Source organism: Cervus canadensis, chromosome 3, assembly GCF_019320065.1.
Source record: "Cervus canadensis isolate Bull #8, Minnesota chromosome 3, ASM1932006v1, whole genome shotgun sequence".
Classification (NCBI taxonomy): Eukaryota; Metazoa; Chordata; class Mammalia; order Artiodactyla; family Cervidae; genus Cervus; species Cervus canadensis.
Window position 1 is genome coordinate 73378119 of NC_057388.1, and position 26361 is coordinate 73404479.

The 26361-nt window shown below is 41.5% G+C and overlaps 1 protein-coding gene across 4 annotated transcripts in view; it reads right to left on the bottom strand.

The window, feature by feature from the left end:
- The window catches only part of HECW1 (HECT, C2 and WW domain containing E3 ubiquitin protein ligase 1), a 443461-nt gene that overhangs the window by 106772 nt on the left and 310328 nt on the right, over positions 1-26361 (bottom strand). For all 4 annotated transcript variants that reach the window (XM_043463510.1, XM_043463512.1, XM_043463511.1 and 1 more), the window contains 4 exons: positions 13223-13365; positions 10310-10410; positions 7143-8462; positions 2198-2299 (listed from right to left, as the gene is read on the bottom strand). In XM_043463510.1, coding sequence (XP_043319445.1) covers positions 2198-2299; positions 7143-8462; positions 10310-10410; positions 13223-13365 — 1666 coding nt within the window. The remainder of the gene's footprint in view (positions 1-2197; positions 2300-7142; positions 8463-10309; positions 10411-13222; positions 13366-26361) is intronic.

A 26361-nucleotide genomic window follows, 5' to 3' on the forward strand; every position in this document is an offset into this window, starting at 1 on the left:
TTTTTCACCTGCAAGAACCTTATACTGGGTCTCAGGCTTCTATTTTTTTTTCCTCACAATTTAATGTCAACACAGAAAAACTGTTAAGTCCTAAGTCAGACAATGTCAAGTCTCTGCTCAGAAACCTACAATGTTCCCCTTTCATCCAGAATAAAAGCCAAACCCTTAAGTGGTCTACAAAGTCCTATGTGAGTGATCTGGGCCCCTGATAGATCTCTTTACCTGCTGCTTCCTCAGTTTCTAAATCTGCTTCAGACACACTGACCTTCTTGCTGTTTCTCAAGCCCACCAGGCAGGCTGTTCTATTTGCTCAGAAAGTTTTTCCTTCCCAATACTTGGGTGGATAACTCTCTTACTACCTTTAAGTCTAGCTTCAAATGTTGTCTTGTCAATAAAGTGTACCCAACCACTCTATTTAAAACGGAAAATTGGCCATCAATATACACTCCAGATCCTCCTTCCCCTGTTCTGTTTTTGCTTTTTCACAGCACTTAATACCTTCTAATGTGCTGCATTATTTATCATTTATTCTTTTTATTCTTTATTATCTGTCTCTGCCAGTCTAGACTGTAAAGCTCCTTGAGGGCAGGGATCTTCACTTGTTTGCCTTACCTAGAATAGTGCCTCACACAGGATAAGTGTTCAATAAATATTTATCCAATGAGTAACTATCAGGGAAGAATTCATCCATGTGCCATGTGAAATTATTTAAGAAAATTTAGCTGTTAGCTTCACTACCAACTTTTCTTATATTTTCTGTGTTATATGGACAGAAAATTGAAACCTGTCTGGAAGAAATTTATTTTTATTTTCAAAAACAGCTTATATAAAGCAATTCTTTAAAACAGAATATATTATACTCATTTACAATATCTGTGTGTATAACTAGTTATTACTCTTGCATGGATTGAAGGTCAATTCATGTGCACACTCACAGATAGGTTTTTCGATGTGGAGAAAATGTTTCTTTCTTGGAGAGAAAATGTTATAGGTATTTTTCTAAGTCAGAAGTATCTCTAGTGACATTTATGGGATATCCATAAATCAATGTATAAAGAAAGAAATCAGGCATCAAAGGTTAAAGGACATAATGCCTATCTTGGTCTCTTCCAACAAATATAGTGTTCCTTTAAATTGGTCCACACATTAAAAACACTGTTTTATCACTGATAAAATACAACTGAATAGGAGAAGAATGGTGTAAATGTTAAATATATCATATTGTCAAGAATAGATGAATTAAAGAATAAGTCTTTCTTCTTTCAAAACTGTATTGGGTTAATGTAAGCACAGGCAAAAGAAAGTAAAGAAACATTGGTTCCTTGCATCCTGGAAAGATTCTGCAGTTGTAAAATTTATCAAATTTTAAAGGTTATCTTTGCTTGAAAAATGAGTTGAAACCAAAACAGGGATGTTCTAGAATTCAGGAACATATGTGATGCTAAGTGAATATATAATATCTGGGGTGTCAGTTCCTTCTTACAAATATAATAATGGAATATTATAAGGGCAAATTACATTGGGACAATATCTAGAGACTATCTAATCCAAATCTAGCACTTAGCAGATGAAAAAATTAAAATTTTACAAATAAGAAAACTGAGTCTCTGAGAGATTAAGTGACTTTCCCAAGTTCAAATAACCAGCTAGATAATTATTAATACACATTACAGTTACCAGGAGAATGTGATTGAATTCTACCCCTAAAGATGATGTTTTGCCTGGAAACCTCCAAGACCTGTAGGAAAAATTTGCGGCTGTCACATATGGGTACAATTTAGAGTAAGGAAAATGCAAGTTGAAATGTCTTATGCTTGAACCATAAATGGTCCCATGGAGAATAATAGGATTATCCCATCTTGAACTGAAAACTTTTAAATAGAAAATAGTAAAATTTGTGAAGTAAGGGTCATGAACAGTTTGCAAGGACTAGTCAAGTCTTGTAAAGAAATGCTCTCCATTTCAGAAGTTGAGGGCTACTGAAAATACTGGGTTATCTACTTGAGATCACATCCTGAAACCATCTGACAAAAAAACCAACCAAACAATTTTTATGGTAGGTGCCATAATGGTTTTTGATCACACTGTAAGGTACAGAGTGGGGGAAGAGTTTGGATGTTTACATACAAAGTTCATACTGACCTGCTTAGATTTGATAGGAAGAATTAAGACATAGATTTTCAAAACTAACGCTTACTTGGTGGAAGAGGCTCATCGATTGTTGGGTAGTGATGATGTTCAGGCCTCAAGGAAGGAAGCTGGCTTACTGGCTGGGAATTATGGAGTGTAGGACATTCACCTACGGACAAGATAGTCAAGATATTCAGATTCATTCATTGCTGTGGCAACGTCATCAAAAAAGCATGACTGTAAAACAAACTACTGCAAGAAAAAACCCCAAAGAGTGGGCAATCGATTTTTTGGTTGTCAGTTTGTGACATTCAGAACCATTCATGAATGAGTGAATAGAGGGAACTCTTTTTTTTTTTTAACTCAAATAGTCAAACACTTAATGGTTCTGATTTGTACCATAACAGACCAACAGGTAGGACTGGGACCTGAATTTTCTTGAGGGGAAGGTGGCATCAGACAGGGACCTAGAAGAAAATAAGCAGAGCCTGAGATTAGCCCAGGAAAAGAAACAGGCCTGTTGGAGGGAAGAACAGCATTTATAAGGTCCCATAAATTTTGGGGACTGTGCAAAATGACAGCTCCTTTTTCGGACAGATTTCATCTGAGGGCTGCCAAGAGGCCGTGTTTCAGATTTTGTGTTTGGAATGAGACTCTTAGCTGCTGTCCTTTCAAGATGGGGTTAAGGAACTGATGGGCCAAGAAGGTAAATTCTTATCATATGAAACCTAGGGGCTGGGGTGGGGAGCCAAGGACCTATGGGATCTCGTGATTGTTTCAAATTATTCTGAGGAAGAAGAAGACAAACCAGGGTGTTCTGGAAAGAGAAAAGACAAGAGACGAAGGAAGTAGGTAAGAGGCAGGAAGACTGAGACAGGAGAACTTGAAACATGGAAGTGGGATAGAAGGAAGCAGAAAGACAGACATGGAGCAATTTTAGAAATAAACATATCCATAGAATGCATGGCCCAATTATGATAGACACAGCTAATATTACTGTCAGGCAGACCTATGATGAACTGAACAGTGTTTTAAAATGGAGGTCCTATTTCATGATGTCTTCAGGTCTCGGTAACACTGCATGTGGAGGGGCCTCCAGTAGCAGCAGTTTGGGTCACATAATCAGAGTCAATTGCTCTTGATCTGTGAGGAGCTAGAAAAGTTCAGGCCATGAGCCAGCCCTTAGACTGGTAACCCCCATTGCACCCCATCCTGGATTTCTCACAATAGCCCCTACTGGCCAAAGGACAAAGGTCAGGCTTCTCCTTCTTTTGCCCTTCCACGGCTGATGCAAATACCAAGTGTCCCATTATTCCGTGGTCCAAAAGAGATGAACTGTGAAAACCAGTGGTTAAGATCTTTGTGGGAGCTCAAATTTCAAAAATATTTCTCAGAGTGTCCATACATGGAAAAGATAATTATTTCTTTTTGCTCTAGATCTATAGAACTGACTTAAAAACATAAGCAGAAATTAATTAGGAAGGAAATTAAGTGAATTTAGCCATTTAACAGCTTGAGCTAACTGGAAAACAAAAACAGAAATGTATTCAGGAACAAAGCGTCCTTTTAAATATTAAATATATTTAAATATTTAAATATTAAATATATAACATCATTTCTTGTGCAAACTCTGGTGTGTGACTCACACCCCTGGGGTCCTCGGAGACTAAGGAAAGTCAAGGAAGGTGCCCATCCCTCATGCCAGCGTATAGCTCCTTGCAAACTAACTCCTGTTCCAAAGTTGGGCTCTGTGTTTAGTGGATATAACACTCATGTTAGTATTTATATGTGCTTAATGTCAGAAACTGAAAAAAAAGAAACAAAAGAGAGAAAAACAATGGTACAGTTGTTATGTCACCAGCTGCTGTGTTTTAAATTTAGTTTGTTAAAAAAAAAACAAGAGACTTACCTTGTAATTAATTCAACCAATCAGGTTAATTACTCCTCCAAGCTAGTGGAAACATAATAGTGCTGCTTGCCGGGTTAATGGAGCTGACCCCACCTTCCCGTGAACCCCAAGCAAATGCAATGATGTGACTGATGCATCTCAACCAACGGGATGGAAGCAAGAGGAAGCAAGCCACTTCTGCTCTGCACGAGGCCGCAGCTCCGCACCATCCCCCTCACCTCAAACACAAAGCAAGGGTCAGACCTGCTAGAATTTCTGAGAAGGAAACATATTCCAATTTAAAAGGGAGCCTTGCTGCTCATCTACCTAGAAGAACCCTCACTCAGAGGCTGAGCACTTCATAGGAATCATCTCAGTTAATCCTTCCAATAACCTTTTAGGGTATGTTCCACATTTGCACCCAGTTTACATGTGAGGTTTGGAGCAGTTAGGTAACTTGGCTAAGGTGTCATGGCTGGGAAGTGGGGAGATTGAAGATAAACCCAGGGGAGCCTGATGCCAGGGTTGAGCTCATAATCACATTACTGTCGTTGCTGTTTAGTTGTTCAGTTGTGTCCGACTCTTTGTGACACCATTGACTATAGCCTGCTGGGCTCCTCTGTCCATGGGATTTTCCAGGCAAGATTACTGGAGTGGATCGCCATTTCCTTCTCCAGGGGATGTTCCCAACCCAGGGATCGAACTCACCTCTCCTGTTTGGCAGGCAGATTCTTTACCCCTGAGCTACCTTGGAAGCTGCCCATAATCGCATTATGTTCCTTTTTTTTTTTTCATTTGATCTGAAGGTTTTTAAAAATCATTTTATTTTGAGGTTAAAAAAAGAGGCACATGTGGAGGGAAAAGAAACACAAAGTAGATGAAGACATCCTCCACAAACTGCTGCAGACGCACCTGCGTGGGTGTGAGTATAGTACACCTTCCTCGGCTAACCTCAGGAAAGAATTTGCGATCTCCAAAGTCACAGTGAGGGGAGAAGAGGGCACATGTGCATATAATCAGGCATACGTGTTTCTTTTGAGCGGGTGCTCTTGGAAGTGTGGTGGTGAGGGGGGACAGATCCACCACTTTGACTTCATTAGCTGGGGGACTCCCTACCAAGGGAGAGAAGAACTGGCTGTAGGAAGTCACATGCCAGCATAGGTACAGCCTTCAGGAAATCAACAGTCCTTCCCAGGAATCCTTGTTTTGCCCCTAGTAATCACTATAGTGAAGCATATGTTCTTAACTTTTTTGGAGTTTACAATCTGCAAAAAATTTCAGGAATCTAGAAATTTCTTTAGAAACATAGACTTCCACTCTAGCCCTGAAAAACTTTTTCTTCCTTTTGGTAAAGGGGATGGGTTCCCCACTGCTAGACTGTTAGACCCTCAAAGGCATGGGCAATATCCTTTTTAAAATATCAATGTATATTGAGTCAAGTTTCAATTACCCATGTGTGGACTGTCTCCTATCATTGGAGACATGGGTCCAAATATAACCCATTGGCTACAACAGATTGACAGACTATAAATTCAGACTTGTAGCTATGTGGCTCTGGGGTAAAAATGGTTATTATACTTCTAAAGGTAAAAATGTTTTTTTTTTCTTTCTTAAAAAACGCCCCTTTGAGAAGAGTTGCTTTGGTTTTGCCTCTTGACCTACAAAGTTTAAAACGTGTAGTATCTGGACCTTTATGGAAAAAGTTTTCCCAACTTTGGTCTGAAGCATCTCTGGTAGCTCCCAGTTGTCCCCAAATTGCCTTATGATACACTTATTTTTAATTCTATTGTCATTATTGAGTGCCTTTCACACATAGCGTCTGACCTAGAACAAAGAAGAGACTCAAAACACCCCTATTAAACAAAGGGGTTGTCCACCCCATTCTCACACTCATGCGTGCTTTTCCACATTGCACGGTATGTCACTGTGGTTTACAGTACGGCACTCTGGTTTCCTTGTTACAAGTTTTCTTGGGCTTCTCTTTACCCTATGTGCCACTTTCGCTCACCCCTTCTTTCTCCAAAATGTAGAATTGGGTACTTTTAAGTACTTAAAATTATTTCTTTTACACTCACGTACATTCCTATAAAAATTTGCAGGTGCCAGGCATTTGCTTAGCAGACATAAAGGAGATATGAATTCTGGCCCTTGATGAGCTTACAATCTAGAGACAATACCACTGCATGTTGTTTGGAGGCTAATTTAAACAAATTAGAACAGCAAAATAGCAGAATCTATATTTTTTGCTTTTAAAACAGCTGAATTATTTCATATTATCATGTGATTTTTAAGTTATTTCCCTCAATGTCACTGTCACTTGACTGGCAGGTGGTTCCCAATTCTGGATTAGGAAATGCAAGTTAACTTTATATATGCTTCCACAGGCATGACTAAGAAGAAAGGTCTTTGGTTAGGACACAGAATACATTTTTAAACTAAAAAGGGCACCTGTTGGATTAGAATCTTCCTGGAGACAAAGTGATTCACACATTCATGGTATCCTTCCTTTGCATTAGCCAAAATAGCTCCCCAATCCCACAAAACAACACAAAACAAAACCAACAACAATAACAGAATCAAGTAGACAGAAATCATGACACATATATGTAGGCTATACATATTCATATGTACACAGGTTAAATTCTAAAACAGGTAATACCAATGTTCTTCCACTTATATTAACATTTATTGCTAATCTTCTAAGTTGTGGGAAGTCAGCAGATATTGACATATTACCCACTTAATGTTGATCATTTTCTGCTCATATCATTTGGTACTAGCTTTGATGCTCTTGCTGCTGTCAAGACTGGAGGGTAATATGTACCCTATCATCAGTGATTAGTTAGAACAGAGAAGCACACATACAAGTACACGCTCACATCCAACTAGTTGTCATTCCTGGGGTGTATCTGAGCGGTGGTGGGGTGTCAGCTACCCACAGTCTGGAGTACTGACATACACATATACACATGCACACAGAGAAGGACAGGACAGGCACACGTGGCCGCCACAGCAACCTTATTTGGGACTGATCCTCTCCCTCTTGGTTTTAAACCGTGTTGGTGAGACCTGCGTCCCCCTCGTGGTGGTCCTATTCTCACTGTGATGGGGTGTGAGGTCTAACCTTCTCTCCGACTGCTCGGCCCTGCCACGGGGGACTCCAGACCTTCCACGGTTCTGGCCACGCTCCCATCGGGGGCGGCCAGCTCGTCTTGCCACGGCCCCGCGCCGTTCACCGACTCCGGGTCCAGCTCCGGGCTCTGCACGGAGTCGGGCACTGACTCGAAGGCGCTGTTCTCCTCCTCCTCGTCGTCCTGCGAGGAGAAGACCGTGCTCTCGGAGATCTTGGCACTGTCCACAGAGGAGAAGCGGGTGTGGCTGGCGAACCTGCTGCCGTTGTAGCAGGAGGGGCTGTAGCAGGAGGCGCTGTAGCAGGAGCTGCTGTAGCAGGAGGAGCTGTAGCAGGAGGGGCTGCAGCAGGAGGCGTCGCAGCAGCTGTGGTCCCCACCCTGCCGCGGGCTGGAGTCGCTCTCGCTCCCCGTGCTGGGGAGCGCGTCGCCATCCGGGGCTGAGCCGTTGGCCAAGCCCGAGTGGCCGAGGGGAGCCGTGCCTGGAGTGGCCCCCTCGGGGGCCTCTCCATCCTCTTCCAGGGGAGGAGGCTCCGCGGCTACCGTGTCCACCTCGCTGAGCGCATCCTTCTCCGAGGCATCCTTGAGGGTGGGCTCCTCCTCGGCGCCGTCGTCTTCGTCCGCGCTGCCGCCCTGCGCCGAGGGCAGGCTATGCAGCAGCGTGTGGATGCGGATGTAGTGGGTCCGCGGCGTCTCCGGCTCGCCGCAGGCGGACGCGATCACCGTCTCCAGCTCGGACACAGGCAGGGAGCACGGCCTGGTTTTCCTCTTCACCGACGCCCGCAGCTGCAGCCTGTCCTCCCCCTGCCCCAGGGCAGACATGCCCCCCTCCTCCTCCTCCACCTGCTCCTTCTCCTCCTCGTGCCCCCCAGCCCGGCTCTCTGTGGCCCCTTCCTCAGCCACCGGCTCCCCAGGGCTGCTCGGGGCTTGACCTTCCTCCAGCAGCCCCGGTAGGGCCGCCTCCTCTCCCAGGTCCAGCCGCTCGGCCAGTTCTTCTGCACTTAAGGCGGGCTCTGTGTCCTCTGGCCCAGGGGCCAGCATCTCCCCAGCCCCCTCAGGCCCCACGGAGACTGTGCCATCATCTCCTGCCTCGGTGGTACCTGGCGCTGCCTCAACCAGACTGGTAAGCTCCAGGCTCTCGATCCCTGGAGGGCCCACAGTGCTGCTCTGGCTGGGCTGCTCAGGCTTTGGGGTCCCTGAGGGCTCTGATGCATCACAAGAGGGCTCCCCACAGCTGCTTGCCACCAGGTTATTCATGGGGCTGTCCTGAATTTCCGCAGACTCAGGCTCGGTACTCAGGGAAATCTCCTCATCATCTGTGGACAAGAAGAAAATGTCACTGCAGTGTTAGTCTATTCCCGAAGACGTGTGAGCATGTTAGGGATTTCTGCCTTAGGATATTGCATGGAGGGGTTGATGAGCGTTTCCCATGGACCAAAGCTCTGCTAAAACCCATTCTGTAAGAAACGGTTCTCCTTATATTAAGGAAAATTTGCATTCACGATGTATTTGAGAATTCTGTTTCAAGGGACTTCATTTTTTGGTCAAAATGCCCAAATCCTAGTGCAACCCCTGTTCTGGGCACAAAGTAGATGCTCAATAATGTCTGCTATACCGAAGACCTCAGAAATGAGAGGTGGGGTTTACAGGTCCTTGTTGGGTTCAGGCAGGGCTAATTATACTAGTTCCGAGTGTTTCCTATGGCTGAGTCCCCCAGTGTGGCAGAATGGGGTTCTGAGGTGACCAGAGAGAAGGAAAGGGTGCAACCACAGTCATTCAGTGGCTCAGACCAGAAGCCTCCCAACATCTGGAGAATATTGAAGTGGGAAAGTAAACCAGGTCTCTATACCAAGCACCCATTCACAGAGCAGCAACCATGGTTCACCTCTGCCTTCCCCCAGTAGCTTCCCTTCCAGATGTGGATTCCCATTTCAAGCCCTTGTGCTATCCACTCATTGAAGAAAAACAATCTCTCTGGTGCACTGTAAAGCTATTCTTACTGCTACAGTGAAGGAAGAATCAATTTTATTTTCAGGATGTAGGAAAGGCTGGATGTGAAAGGATGAAACAGTCAAGTGTTTCCTTACAATCTGCTTTGTAGATTGGGCACAGAAAAGCACAACTTTTGTTTGACGAGGGGGCAGTGATAAACTCCAGACCCTGATTCCCAAAAGCCTTATTAGCTTTACTGGCAACTCATAAATGTGTTGCTAATAAAGTTGTGGCAACTCACAATTCTCAGCATGATCTCTACCTGTGAGGGGGCTGCCAGAGAAGAGTCGGAGTGGGATTATGAGGCATCATGTCAATCTTATTTGGAAATACGTTTTGGCTTGAAAAATTGAACATGGGATGATTCAAAAATTTTCTGTCCAATTTACAATATTCATTTTTCCTGTGAGATTGTAAAAATCCACTGAGTAATCACAGCTTGACAATATGACATGTATCACATTTATTTATTCATTCATGTATGCAATGATTCAACATCTATTGGTTAAGTCCTGTGTGGGTGTGTGTGAGTGTAAATTGCTCAGTTGTGTCCGACTCTTTGGGACCCCATGGACTGTAGCCCACCAGGCTCCTCTATCCATGGAATTCTCCAGGCAAGAATACTGGAGTGGGTAGCCATTCCCTTCTCCAAGGGATCTTCCTGACCCAGGGATTGAACCCAGGTCTCTCACACTGCAGGCAGATTCTTTACTCTCTGAGCCACCAGGCTATTGGGAGTAAACTGTTAAGTTAGACATGGCTCCATACCCATGTTGACCTCTTTGTCAATCCCCACTCCACTGTCTAACCCTCTACCTTTAGGTCACTGGAATGAAGAGGAGCTGTCAATCAAGGGGACAACAGGGACTTCCCTGGCAGTTCAGTGGTTAGGGCTCCATGCTTCCACTGCAGGGGCCCGGGTTCAATCCCTGGTCAGGGAACTAAGATCCCATGAGTCATGTGGCGCCACCAAAAAATAAAAATAAAAAGGAGGATAGCAACCTGGCTTGCAGAACAGATCACTGGCTTCTGGGCCTCAAATGGAGAAGACAGGTAGAGAACCACAAAACCTAGGACATGTCTGGAGAGAACCATGGTTATTATATTTTGGAGAAAGGAACCACTCTAAGACACTAGGCTAGGACAACACATGAAATACATGCTGAAATACCTGGGTGGATGGAGGAAGTGATCTCAAATCGGAATTGCAGCTGTCCACTCACATGATCTGTTGGAAGCCTACGGCCAAGGGTGTAGCTGACCACCCTGTCCCTAGAAGGAAATAAGCACCATCACAGATCTGGTAAATACCTGTTCTCCTAAAGACCACACACTATGCCAGCAGGTGAGGCACCTAAGCCAGGAAGGCCCTGATATTAGGCGGTGATGTCTGCTCAGGACCATACAAGATGGTCCTAAGGAAAAGATGGGAAAGTACATTTGCTCAATAGCAATGAAAACTTCAATAAAAACCTTATCGAATAATTTAAGGCAGGGATCAGTAAACTGCAGTCCATGGGCCAAATTTGGCCCATCATTTGTTTTCATAATGCTATGGGCTTTTCACATTTTTAAATGGTTAGAAAAAGAGCAGGAGAAGAGTAGCATTTTGTGACATGTAACAATGATACGAAATTCAAATTTGTCTCCACAAATAAAAGTTTTGTTGGAATGCAGTCATGCTTATTAGTTTACTTCTTGTCTGGGCTGCTTTCATGCTACAGTTGCAGAGCTGAGTAGCTGGGACAGAAACCATATGGCCTACACAGCCTGAACTATTTACTATCTGGCCCCTTACAGAAAGTTTGCCAACTTGTGTTTTAGAGAAAAAAAGAAGAAGGAAAAAAAGACATGGATATCCTTTGCTTGCTTTTCCTGTGCAGGCTGACATTTTCCAAATAAGCCCTTAATTATGGACAGGGCCAGCAGCAGATGCTTGTCTTGTAATAATCTAGCTAGCTAGTTACTTACTGCTATCTATCTATGGAAGGATGTAATCCTGATTCCCAGAGACCCTGTGGACTGCTTCAGAAAGAGACCTGCCGCAGAGTAGCAAAGCAAGACTTGTGGGCTGGGTCCACTGGCCTGTGACTTCCAATTACACCAGCTCCAGGGTCCCACAGAGAGACTCTGAAACTCCACCCTTGGACCCTGGCACCATTCCCTCTGCTCACCCAAGGCGATTTTTAATTACTAGGAAGACAATTATCCAGAGAGAAATCAATCTGATAGTTTGCTATTATAGTTTCATCAACAGTGCGGATTCAGGAGAATACAAGATACCCTCCCTTGGCCTAAATAGGAAGAGTGACTACTCTGGGATATTCAGAAATGAACAAATCCACTCTATCCAGTAATAACAAAGACATATTCCAAAACCAGTTGTTACTTAGATGATTACATATTCATCCCATTCATTCATTTGTGACATTCAAATAAAAAGGTAAATCACTGGCTAATAGTGTTTCAATGTTTCTTCCTAGAAAACACAAGCACTGTGAAACAACATATATCCCAGGGGTCCACTGACTTAGCATTTCTCTTTGGTAAGCACTGGTTTCCTATTTGGAGTTCCTAGGAAGTCCATTAAATAAAGCATTATATGCAGGAAAATTAGAATGAGCTACAATATTGACAAGGGCTTTGGTCAATATTATGAGGTAGATCTACTACGACTATAAGAAAGAGATCCTGAACCCCAAACCTAGTTGGAATCAGAGGAGGCCTAAAGACAATATCAGACAGTGAGACCACTTTATCAACAAATATTTTGTGAGCCCCTGCAAAGTAAAAAGTGCTGCAGGTAATGCATAGCATGTAATGCATACCTCTGTCTTTAAATAGCTTATACCCAGCTGGGGGCATGAGACTGGTAAAGAGTTCTTTACGTAAAGAGTTCCAGGCAGTGGTGATATTTCCAATATGAAGCTGAGGCGGGGAAGAGTAGAGGACTTGAGGAGAGAGAGAGTAAAAGGCAGATGGCTGAGGACTGGGATGTTACAGGCAAAGGAATCGAGGGCACCTCCTGAGCAGCCTTTATTTTAAAAGGAATAAAGTTTGATATTTAAAAAATGAACAGTTTGGAATCATTTAGTCCCTATGTGCCACGGCCAGCTTTATGTTCTTTATGTATATTCTTGTTTTAGTGGAAAATGCAAACATCTTGTTTCATACACAACTGTAGCCTCGTAAATGTCAACTCTCTGCTATAAGATTCTGATTACATGCCCTTGTATCATTCTAAGTATTGCACTGAGGCATATCCATGACCAGAAAACCACATACAGCTCTACAAGTTTTCAAATATAGCTGCTATTACCTGTAGAAATGCATGTTATGTACAAGGATTTTTATCTGGTCAGAGGTTAATGAGAACCCTGAATATTATTTATTTATTTATTTTATTTTTTGACCGCACTGCATGGCATGCGGGATCTTAGTTCCCTGATCAGGGGTTGAACCTGAGCCCCCTGCATTGGGAGTATGGAATCTAAACCACTGGATCACCAGGAAAGTCCCAAGAACATTGAATGGACATGAATATAGAAGATACAAAATGCAGGTCATATACAACTAAACCATGTGAACAGCATAATTGTGGTTGTTTCATAAGGATTCATGCTTTTAAAATTTTACACCTTTTATCTAGCATTTTCTATAAATGCTAGCGTTTTTTAAGGCACTCTAGTCTAGTAACCCAGTATTTCATCTTTTTATGGAAATGTCACAAATGATTAAATCCTACACACAAGACAGGCATGTGAATGAAATGATATCCTTCGTGGTAAAACAAATTTTAATTTCTATCTGTACAGAAAAAAATGCTGCAGTAAGGCCTTCTTTCACTAGCATCTTAGGAATTTTTACTGTTGTGCATAAGTAACCAGAGGTAAACAAACAAGGGGAAAAAGAAGGGTCTGTTTAATAAAATATCATAGCTTGAACAATACAGTTAATGGGAGAAGCCAAGGAAATACACCACCAGTATTTCAGTCTGAGTCTCTATGAGGCTGTATTGTTGCCTTTCTTGGGCCTGGCCTACTGGCTGATGCCTAGTGATACAGAGCTCTTGGTCAAGGTTTACCCTATGGCATGTCTTTCCAGGAGTCTTTGAACAGGCATTGATAGCTTTCCCAAAAAGCGCTTGATGATGGGGCGGCTCTTGGCAAACTTGTCTTTCACCTCAATTTCCAGCACATCAGTGGGCAAGGACACAAAGCTGAATTGCTGCAATGAAAAAACACATGCCATCAATTAACTGTGAGGTGTGAGGGGTGGCCAATCCCCAGTCCATCTGCTTTGAATGATGTCATTGTCAAACACCCCAACAGCAATCTCTCTCTCTCTCTCTACTTGCCAGCCTAAGTATATCCAGCTATCTCTATCTATCTCAAGGTTTTAGAAAGGCTGTGAACTCTGTTTATTCCAGAAGTTAATAATGGCCACAATGAGACACCTCCTCAGTGCTTAAGAATAAGGTTCTTTTCTTTCTTTTTTGGCCATTTGGATTGTGGGATATTAGTTCTCTGACCAGGGATCAAACCTGTGCCCAGGGCCATGGAATCTCTGAGTCCTAATCACTGGACAGCAATGGAATTCCCTAAAAATAAGGTTATTCTCTGACATTCAAATAATAAAATCAACCATAAAGGGAAAGAATGCTACCCAGGCCTCACCATACTTGACTGAAGTTACCAACATAGCTTCAGAAAGAACAAGCAAAACTCACCTACAATTAGGGAAATGCACTTGGAGTCAACACCATAACATTTTTTTTTCTTGATTATAATGGCAGAGATTTTTTTTAAATTTGATCATACACTGCCTTCTGGTCAGTGGGAAGAGACAAGAACTCTCATTCGGTATTGATGGAAATGCACATTGATTTGACCCTTGGTAAGGGAACTGGTAATATTTCAGTTCAGTTCAGTCACTCAGTCATGTCTGACTCTTTGCGACATCATGGATTTCAGCATGCCAGGCTTCCCTGTCCATCACCAACTCCTGAAGCTTGCTCTAACTCATGTCCATCAAGTTGATGATGCCAGCCAACCATCACATGCTCTGTCATCCCCTTCTCCTCCTGCATTCAATTTTTCCCAGCATCAGGCTCTTTTCCAGTGAGTTAGTTCTTCACATCAGGTGGCCAAAGTGTTGGTTTCAGCTTCAGCATCAGTCCTTCCAATGAATATTCAAGACTGATTTCATTTAGGATGGACTGGTTGGATCTCCTTGCAGTCCAAGGGACTCTCAAGAGTCTTCTCCAACACCATAGTTCAAAAGTATCAATTCTTTGGTGCTCAGCTTTCTTTATGGTCCAACTTTCACATCCATACATGACTACTTGAAAAACCATAGCTTTGACTAGATGGACCTTTGTTGGCAAAGTAATGTCTCTGCTTTTATAATACACTGTTTAGGTTGGTCATAGCTTTTCTTCCAAGGAACAAGTGTCTTTTAATTTCATGACTGCAGTCACCATCTGCATTGATTTTGGAGCCCCCCAAAATAAAGTCTACCACTGTTCCCATTGTTTCCCCATTTATTTGCCATGAAGTGACTGAATTGGATGCCATGATCTTAGTTTTCTGAATGTTGAGTTTTAAGTCAACTTTTTCACTTTCCTCTTTTACTTTCATCAAGAGGCTCTTTAGTTCTTCTTTGCTTTCTGCAATAAGAGTGGTGTCATCTGCATATCTGAGATTATTGATATTTCTCCCGGCAATCTTGATTCCAGTTTGTGCTTCATCCAGCCCAGCATTTTGCATGATGTACTCTGCATATAAGTTAAATAAGCAGGGTGACAATATATAACCTTGATGTACTCCTTTTCCTATTTGGAACCAGTCTGTTGTTCCATGATCAGTTCTACCTGTTGCTTCTTGACCTACATACAGATTTCTCAGGAGGCAGGTAAAGTGGTCTGGTATTCACATCTCTCTGAGAATTTTCTACAGTGTGTTGTGATCCACATAGTCAAAGGCTTAGGTGTAGTCAATAAAGCAGAAGTAGATATTTTTCTAGAACTCTCTTGCTTTTTCGATGATCCAACAGATGTTGGCAATTTTATCTCTGACAAAAAGTTCCTCTGCCTTTTCTAAATCTAGCTTGAACATCTGGAAGTTCACGGTTCACATACTGTTGAAGCCTGGCTTGGAGAATATTGAGCATTACTTTGCTACATGTGAGATGAGTGTAATTGTGTGGTAGTTAGAACATTCTTTGGCATTGCCTTCCTTTGGGATTGGAATGAAAGCTGACCTTTTCCAGTACTGTAGCCACTGCTGAGTTTTCCAAATGTGCTGGCATATTGAGTGCAGCACTTTCACAGCATCATCTTTTAGGATTTGAAATAGTTCAGCTGGAATTCCATCACCTCCACTAGCTTTGTTTTTAATGATGCTTCCTAAGGCCCGTTTGACTTCGCATTCCAGGATGTCTGGCTCTAGATGAGCAATCACACCATTGTGGTTATCTGGGTCATGAAGATCTTTTTTGTATAGTTTCTCTATGTATTCTTGCCACCTCTTCTTAATATCTTCTGCTTCTCTTAGGTCCATACCATTTCTGTCCTTTATTGTGCCCATCTTTTCATGAAATATTCCTGTGGTATCTCTAATTTTCTTGAAGAGATCACTAGTCTTTCCCATTCTATTGTTTTCCTTTATTTCTTTGCATTGATTACTGAGGAAGGCTTTTTTATCTCTTTGTGTGATTTTTCTGAACTCTGAATTCAAATGGCTTTATCTTTCCTTTTCTCCTTTGTCTTTCACTTCTTTTCTCAGTTATTTGTAAGGACTCCTCAGAAAACCATTATGCTTTTCTGCATTTCTTTTTCTTGGGGATGTTCTTGATCACTGCCTCCTGTATAATGTCATGAACCTCCACCCATAGTCCTTCAGGCACTCTGTCTATCAGATCTAATCCCTTGAATCTATTTGTCACTTTCACTGTATAATAATGGATTTGATTTAGGTCATACCTGAATGGTCTAGTGGTTTTCCCTACTTTCTTCACTTTAAGTCTGACTTTCGCAATAAGGAATTCATGATCTGAGCCACAGTCAGCTCCTGGTCTTAATTTTGCTGACTGTATAGAGCTTCTCCATCAATGGCTGCAAAGAATATAATCAATCTGATTTCGGTATTGACCATCTGGTGATGTCCAGTGAAAAAGGAGAGTGAAAAAGTTGACTTAAAGCTCAACATTCAGAAAACTAAGATCATGGCATCCGGTCCCATCACCTCATGGCAAATAGATGGGGAAACAGTGGAAACAGTGGCTAACTTTATTTTTCTAGGCTCCAAAACCACTGCAGATGGTGATTGCAGCCATGAAATTAAAAGACGCTTACTCCTTGGAAGAAAAGTTATAACCAACCTAGACAGCATATTAAAAAGCAGAAACATTACTTTGCCAACAAAGGTCTGTCTAGTCAAGGCTATGGTTTTTCCAGTGGTCATGTATGGATGTGAGAGTTGGACTAGAAAGAAAGCTGAGTGCCGAAGAATTGATGATTTTGAACTGTGGTGTTAGAGAAGACTCTTGAGAGTCCCTTGGACTGCAAGGAGGTCCAACCAGTTCATCCTAAAGGAGATCAGTCCTGGATGTTCAATGAAAAGACTGATGTTGAAGCTGAAACTCCAATACTTTGGCAACCTGATGTGAAGAGCTGACTCATTGGAAAGGACCCTGATGCTGGGAAAGATTGAGGGCAGGAGGAGAAGGGGACAACAGAGGATGAGATGGTTGGATGGTATCACTGACTTGATGGACATGGGTTTGGGTGGACTCCGGGAGTTGGTGATGGACAGGGAGGCCTGGCATGCTACAGTTCATGGGGTCTCAAAGAGTCGGACACAACTGAACAACTGAACTGAACTGAACTGATGTCCATGTGTAGAGTCTTCTCTTGTGTTGTTTGAAGAGGGTGTTTGCTATGACCAGTGCGTTCTCTTGGCAAAACTCTGTTAGCCTTTGCCCTGCTTCATTTTGTTCTCCAAGGCCATATTTGCCTGTTACTCCAGCTATCTCTTGACTCCCTACTTTTGCATTCCAGTCCCCTATGATGAAAAGGACATCTTTTTTGGGTGTTAGTTCTAGAAGGTCTTGTAAGTCTTCATAGAACTGTTCAACTTCAGCTTCTTCAGCACTATTGGTTGGGGCAGAGACTTGGATTACTGTGATTTTGAATGGTTTTCCTTGGAAATGAACAGAGATCATTCTGTCATTTTTGAGATTGTACCCAAGGACTGCATTTTGGACTCATTTGTCGACTCTGAGGGCTACTCCATTTCTTTTAAAGGATTCTTGCCCACAGTAGTAGATATAATGGTCATCTTGAGTTAAATTTGCCCATTTCAGTCCATTTTAGTTCATGATTCCTAAAATGTCAATGTTCACTCTTGCCATCTCCTTTTTGACCACTTCCAATTTACCTTGATTCATGGACCTAACATTCCAGGTTCCTATGCAATATTGTTCTTTATAGCATCAGACTTTACTTTCATCACCAGTCACATCCACAACTGGGCGTTGTTTTCGCTTTGGCTCTATCTCTTCATTCTTTCTGGTGTTATTTCTCCACTCTTCTCCTAAAGCATATTGGGCACCTACCAACCTGGGCCAGGAGTTCATCTTTCAGTGTCATATCTTTTTGCCTTTTTCATACTATTCATGGGGTTCTCAAGGCAAGAATACAGAAGTAGTCTGACATTGCCTTCTTCCGTGGACCACATTTTGTCAGAACTCTCCAGCATGACCAGTATGTCTTGGGTGGCCCTATGTGGCATGTTTCATAGTTTCATTGACTTAGACAAGGCTGTGGTCCATGTTATCAGTTTGACTAGCTTTCTGTGATTGTGGTTTTCATTCTGTCTGCCCTCTGATAGAGAAGGATAAGAGGCTTATGGAAGCTTCCTGGATGGAGAAACTGACTGTGGGTGAAACTGGGTCTTGTTCTGATGGACGGGAAAATGCTCAGTAAATCTTTAATCCAATTTTCTGTTGATGGGCAGAGCTGTGTTCTCTCCCTGTTGTTTGACCTGAGACCAAACTATGGTGGAGGTAATGAAGATAACGGCAACCTCCTTCAAAAGATCCCCCTCACACACTGCCACACTCAGTGCCCCTGACCCTGTAGCAGGCCACTGCTGACCCACACCTCTGCTAGAGACTCCTGGACATTCACAGGTAAGTCTGGGTCAGTCTTTTGCGGGGTCACTGCTCCTTTCTCCTGGGTCTTGGTGCAAACAAGGTTTTGTTTGTGCCCTCCAAGAGTCTGTTTCCCCAGTCCTGTGGAAGTTCTATAACCAAATCCCGCTGGCTGCTGAAGTCAAAGTCCCTGCGGGTTCTCAGTTCCTTTGCTAGATCCCCAGGTTGGGAAATTTGTTGTGGTTCTTAGAACTTTCTTAATAGTGCAAAGATTTATTTGGTATAATTGTTCTGCAGTTTGTGGTAATATTTATTGGCATTTAAATTACAAATTCCCTTTAACCCAGAATTAGACTTCTAGGGCTTTTCCTTCTGGATTAACTTGCATGAGTGTTCAAAATCATGTTTTTTATAAGGACATTCAATGAGCATTATTAACCATTATAAAAGGCTGGAAAAATGTACAAAATATCCAGCAATAGGAAGCCAGCTAAATGAAGGATGGTAAATCTTTGAAATGCAGAACTCTGCTGGCATTAAAAAGAAATAGGTAAATAAATATGCTCTGACATGAAAATTACATGTGACAAATTAAGTGAAAAAAGGCAAGATGTGAAGAAAATATGAAAAGTGGGAACCCATTTGTACTCTGAATTGCAGAGAAAATGCCTTGAGGGTATGTGGACTCCTGGGGGTGGGAGAGGGGGAGAAAGCAGATCTTTTTCATTCTATTCTACACTCTTCATTTTTTATTCAGTATACTGTAAGACTTTTAAAATAAGAGCAGCAACAATTGAAGGAAGACTATGATCATCAGAAGATGGATGTCTTGGCCAGCAAGTGTAGAAAAGGAGAAAGAGGTAAATGCTTTCATTGCTCAGTTCAGACTATCTGGGGTGGGGAAGGTCTTGATTACACATTACAGTATCCTTAATCAAGGGTTGTGAAACAGCTGAAACCTATTTATTTTCTTCCATTCTGATTAATTCCTAACAGTAATCTTTTTTACTTTAGTTGAGTTTTAATTTCAGAGGTTAAATATTAGTATATCAGGTATGCCAATGTTAGTATCAGTCAGGATGGGCTGAGGCCCAGTGCAGTAATGACCAAATTCCAAGTCTCAGTGACTTACAGCAGCAAAGCTTTGTTCCTTGCTCACACTGGCTCTGTGGCTGGCAAAGGAAATTGCTCATTAGTCACTCAGGGAGCCAGGCTGATGGAACGGACACGCTCTCAAACATTGCCAGCCACAGTGACAGAAGGAACGAGAACTCTGGAGGGTCTTTCTCTTGCAAATAAGTGCTCACTTTCAAACCCAAGTCTTCATCACAGCTAGACACACACCCCAGCCACCCACAGAGAATAGGAAGCGTGATGTTACCACGTGTCTGGGAGATACAGAGCAAATATATTTGGCAAACAGCAATAATGACTTCCATGCCCACCATGTGGTGCTTCTAATTTCCATTACAAATTAGTTTTAGTTAACATCTATATAATTCATAGGATATCACTCATATGTAGAATCTAATTTTTTTTAAAAAAGTGATACAAATGAACTTATTTACAAAATAGGTCTGTCCTGAAACAGACTTACAGATATCAAAAACAAACTTATGGTTACCAAATAAGAAATGTATGGTGGAGGGAGCGAAGTATCAGGAGCTTGGAATGAACATACACACACTACTATACATAAGACAGATAACCAGGTAACAGATAATCCTGGTTGTCCAGTGGAAAGGACTCAGTACTTTCATTTCTGTGGGCCCCAGGTTCAATCCCTGGTCATGGAACTAAGATTGATCCCACATGCAGTGTGGCCAAAAAAAAAAAAAAAGATAGATAACCAACAAGGACCTGTGGGAATTCTATTCAATATGAGAAAAGAATATAAAAAAGAATGAATATATTTATATGTATAACTGAATCACTTTGCTGTAACACCTGAAACTAACACAACATTGTAACTATACTCCAATAAAATTTTAAAAAATTAACTAAAAAAAGCACCAAAAACATCTATATAATTCCCAAGAATCAATCATTTATGGCACTGACAAAACTGGACTTACAGAGACGCTAAGCTTGAGGATGAAGCTCAGGAATTGGATTCTCCTCCAAGCAGGCCTGACTGCATGAGCATCCAGGGCCCCCCTATCTCATGTCCCAAAACTTTCATATCTTCTGCCCAGTAATTCTATTCTGAAGTGTACTATAATGGATCTCCTAACGCTCGACCATAGACTCAAGTGCATTGCAGTAGATGTAGATGATAGAATAGTTTATAATTTTCTAAATCACAATAATATATGATTATACTAAATATGCAATTACAATTATAACACATTAAATGACAAGATAGAAAATGTTTGTTTTCCAATGCTAAGTGACAAGAGCAGGAAACATATAACTCATGATCACAATAATGTGAGTGAAATGAATAGAAAAAAGACTGGAAAGAATCACAACAAATTTTAATAGCAGTTGCTTTACTGAGTAATATTTTGTCCCCCCACCATTTTTTCTCTGAAAAGCATGAATTATTTTTACAATGAAAAGCATAATCGCTTTTTAAAAAACAAGAATATTCCTGGCTCTAGTAGCCTACATGGGGCATGGAAGTCAGCTTACCAAGACATACTCTGAAACTTGGCAGCAAATACTGAGTTCTTTCCTCCCTTCACAAAGTCTTCCTTCTCAGCCTCTCTTCACATATCTACCCCTGCCTCAGTGGCATCAAACCTTCCCCACCATGCCCTTACTTCCATGCCATGGTTTACTGGAGTCTATATAAACCCTCAGCTAGGTTAGATCTTTATTTTAAATTGTTATTGGAGTATAGTTAACATGCAATATTGTGTTAGTTTCAGGTGTCCAGCAAAAGTGAATCAGTTATACATATATCCATTCTTTTTCAGATTCTTTTCCCATATGGGTTATTACACAACATTATATAGGTCACTTTATATTTTTAGTGTAATAACTGTTGGACAATTTTTAAATATAACTGTTTAGAATGTCTGTAAATAAATGGCTGCAGAGTTTTTAGAGAACCCTACTTCTGACCTACACTAACGCAGCAATACTGCCTTCCCCTCCCCCCATAAATGGTCGTTCTTGATTGTTCCCTTTAACCACTGAAGATCCTCTGGAGAAGGGAATGGCTATCCACTCCAGTATTCTTCCTGGAGAATTCCATGGACAGAGAGCTTGGCAGGCTACAGTTCGTGGGGTCGCAAAGAGTTGAACATGACTGAGTGAGTAACACATACACACACATACAGGTCAGGTTCTTTTAAGAACCAGTGAGCACCTCTAAAAATGTAAAAGCCTGTCTATTCCTGAGCAAGTTACTTGTGCCCATGAGCCTGAGGCCAGGGTAATAAGTTCTGTCTGGCTGCTGACCTGGCTCCTTCTTTGAGCCCTTGAAGAACTTGTGGAGTGAGGTGGACTTGGCTTTTTTTTCTAGATTTGCACATCTAAGTTCTTGACTCTTTTAGGTATGACCTCACTGAACCTTAGCTTCTTCAACTGTAGACTGGGAAAAGAAGGTTCATGTCCTGTTAGATGAAACTGCATCCTTCCCTCTCTATATCCAGACTCTACCTACCTGCCTATCCTCTAGCATCTCCTTCTCTTTGGACTCTAATTTTTGGACTTCTTTCAAATTTAGTACCTTATTTCATAAATGGTCAGGCCAGAAGGTAGACAGATCAGGTGAGACAACTGAGAGATGAGGAGGAATCCTGGCAGGCAAGGAGGAAAAGGCAGCACATATGTGGACAGGCTAAATGTTAGTAAGAGCTATGGCATGTGGGAAAGAAGAGGCCACAAGTTTCCAAGACTGGATTTGAAAGACTGATGGCATGTGGGAGGATTAACAGCTGGAGAGAGGGGCTGAGTGAGTGAATGCCCTAAAGCAATGAAGGCACAGAGTGATAGAAATAGGGGTTGGGTATGGAAAAATATTAGATTGTAAAGAGAGACCTGGAGAGCTTGTGATGTTTTTCACATGATCTTTTGTATAAGCACTGGAATGGATGACTGGGATGGAAATAAGGTCAATGAGATTGAGGAGGTAGAGGAAACAGGATGTCTGATAGGTCATTCATGTGGAAACTGATCATCCAGGACAATGGCTGGTCTTGGATAGAAAGGGAAGATGGTGCCACAGAGAGAAAGGACTAATTGTAGCCGAGTAACAAATGGGACCCACTACTGCCTTTATGTAACCAAGGCAATAAGGACATCAATGTGAGAAAGGATACCATAATCAAAAAGGAAGAAATAGTTGTGAGAAATTTCACAGACATATTCAGCATGATTTGGAAAATATTTTCACTTACACATTTAGGTACAGGTAGGAGAAAAGAAGATCCCAGTCTGAGAGAGCAGAAGTACAGTTGATTCATTTATGTCCACTTACAAACTTATGGAAGTTGGGAAAGGTTGAGAATTTAAAAGTGGTAGCAATGGTTAACTTGTTTTGGGTCATGTTACATTTGAAGAGGTAGGAGGATGCTGAGGAGTAGGGCTGGAATAATAACGAAGCCATGATTGGATGCCTGGTGATGCGGGGGAGGAGCGGTCCTAATTGTGTGAAATGGGTTATGATTTGCAGTTAAAGGGGCATCTAATTTTGCCTCTCTTCTCTTGTAGACATAAGGGGAAAATAAAATACCAACTCCATTCACAAGAGGCTGCCTGGTGCCGTTCAGTCAACATTATTTCATTACTAATGAAAGTTAAAGGGACTAGGCTTGGTGCTTCCTGTGCAAAAGTTTTCAAAGGAGAAGGAAAGCATGAAGGGAGTAAATGGAGCATGCAAACTGCAGCTACTCTTCTTTAGAACTATGCATGCTATATGACTTTCAATTCAGGCGGCACTATTCATGGAGTTTAAAAAATGAACTTAAAAATAGTGTTGCCTAAAGTCAACAAAAGACAGAAAAACAACTTCACTAGCAGAGCAACCACTGAATCAAGAGCAATGTTTCTTTCTCTCTCTCACTAGCAACAGGGTTTCATATTAAGAGGTGATGCCTGGATTCTGGGTATAGGAGACCTGCCTCCAAGCAGTGTGCAGCCTGACTCTATTCTGGGAAAGATGTGCCAGAACCCTGCTGGGTAGCAAGCCTTGTATCTGCAGGAAATCTAATTGCTTTGAATCATAAAGGTTGCTTTTATAAATTTGTGATCTTTTACTTCTTCCTTTGGGTTAATATACAAAATATATAAAGAACTCATAAAACTCAAAAACAAAAATCCAACCAATTAAACAATGACCAAAGGACCTGAATAGACACTTTTCCAAAGGCATACAAATGACCACCAGGGACGTGAAAAGGTATTCTACATCACTAATCATCACAAAATGCAGAGGCACAAGTAGATATCACCTTGTGCCTATTAAGATGTCTATTATTAAAAAGATAAGCAATCACAAATGCTGGTAAAGATATGGAGAAAATGTAATCCTTGTACATTGTTGGTGAGTATATAAACTGAAAGAAGCACTGTGGAAAACAGTATACAGGTTCCTTAAGAAATTAAAAGTGGAACTGTCATATGATTCAACAATCCTATTTCTGGGCATATATCCAAAGGAAAATCAATAACTTAAAGAGATAGCTGAATTACCATGTTCACTGAAGCGTTATTCATAATAGCCAATGTATGAAAACAACCTAAATGCCCACTGACAAATAGATAAAGGAGATGATATATATATGTGTGTGTATATAGTAGAATATTATACAGCCATAAAATAGAAGGAAATCCTGCCATTTGCAACAACATGGATGAACCTGGAGGGCATTATGTTAAGCAAAATGAGTCAAAGACAAATAGGGCATGACATATGTGGAATTAAAAAAACAAGAGTTGAATTCATAGAGAGTTGAATGGTAGTTGCCAGGGTCTGAGAGAGATAGGGGAAGTTGGGAGAGGCTGCTGGGGTACAAACTTTCAGTTACAACTAAATCTTAGAATCTACTGTAGAATATGATGATTATAGTTAGCAATACTTTTGTATAATTGAAACTTTCTAAGAGAATAAAACTTAAGCATTCTCAGCTAAAAAAAAAGGTAAAAAAAATATTTGAAAGAGTATACAGGATGTTATGTGACCTCAGATTTGGCATTTCTGTGCTCATAGAAAATGTTAGGTCACCAAGTGATCCATACCGATAGAGATGGGCTAACATTTGAGGCCAGAACCCCTACTGTTGCCTCTACCATCTGACAGCCCATAAATTGAGAAAATCTCTATCTCCCCCCTTCCCAGTCATAGTTCCCAACAATTGAGCCATTATCCCTGTAGAAAAAGAAGAGGGGGTCCCCAGACACTTACTGTGATTTCATTTCCCTTGAAGGTGTTGGAATGGGGGGAAGGGAGAAAAGAACAGGGTATGTCTCCTTTCACTCCCAGACCCTCAACCCACAGTCCTGGTCTATGGTGGATAGGAGGAAAAGAGATTTAAACTGAGCATGAAACCAGACTTGATTGGATTATTCACAACTAAAAGTGATCAGAAAGTTATAGCATGTGCCCAAGACATCTTTAAGAGATAGTTGAGCATGGCTGAACGCAGAGGCTGGAAGAAATTAACAAATGATTATGGCATCACACCACTGAATTGAGGCAACTCAACTAAGCAGACTGTCTATCTACCCGTCTATCTATCTATAGTGTGTGGTTTGGCAGGCATATAAAATATCTGTTTCTCAAATATTTTCTTAGTTACTTTAGCTGGGTTGGAAACCTTACTGCTAACTCCATCATTATGGATCTACCATCTACTGTTCCACATTATGTGTGGGCTGCATAATTACCCCTTTCAATTACCCTGTAAGTCACCGGACTTGTGTGTATTTCTTCTGTATGTCTCTCTCACAGATATACTAAGTTATACTCATACTCACTAACTGTCTCCCTTACATAAAATATTCTTTTAGCCAAAGTTGGATACAGTCTAAATGTTAACCATAAGCTTTTACAAAAATAAATAAAATCTCAGAAAATGTGAGATTAGCTAATTAATCATGGAATTACTACAATAATAATACTGTAATACATGAAATCAATAGCCTAAACACAGTAATTCAGTCATTACAAAATTTCAAATTAAAGTCATTGATAAAATGACAAGAACTCTATTGATTTTCCTTGATATTTTTAACTTAAAATGCTGTTGTTTATACTGACTTTTGTTTGCATTCCTTTATTAACTTTATTCTAGGCTAATTATCCCAAGTACTAAAAGAAGCTGAGAAAGCTAAATCAATTAAAGCCTGTTATAACTTGAGATTTTTCACTGGGCACAGTATTACTTCCTGCAATACAAGTCTGATGGAGAAAAAGATGGGGACCTACTAGCAGAGCCCCAGAAGAAAGGAATCAGTCAGAAATGGGCCTTGCTGAAGTGGAATTTCTGCTCAGTAAGGAAAGAGAGTCCAAAGAATTTGGCCATTTCTATTAATATGACTTAGTCCTTATTGGCTATTTCTTTTTGATTCTTTAAATGTGGCCAGTATGTGCAGACATGCCAAGGATGACTGCATACCATCTCTGAAATTCCGTGGATTTTTCTTCCACCTGCCTGCCTTTCCTGAGCCTGGTTCCTAAACCCATGTCTTTGACTCAACTGTTGTTGTGATTTCTACTTTTCTCAAGGCTGCATTCTCAGAAATCCACTTTGATAGATTCTGCCTGACTCTAGCCTTACCTTTGATTTTTCCTATCAGCCAAAGTATGATGTTGCTGCTGGTGTTGGTCTTTAGCTTAATAAATTTCAACCTATGAGACTACCCGATTCCAGCTCTGATTTGCAGTGTTTACATTTTTCTTGCTGTTAATATGCACACCATGGCTGACCTCACGTCACTATGTGTAGTCAGGAAGAGATGCACATGGTGGCTCCTGGGAGCCCACATGTGCTGGCTCCAGCACACCACTGGTCCCATGGATGGGTGTCCTAAGCCAACCCCTCATCCAGTTCACTCTATTTCTCCATGAGAAATTATGAGGCATTTGGTTCTACTGCTCCTCTCAAAACCTCAACTTCC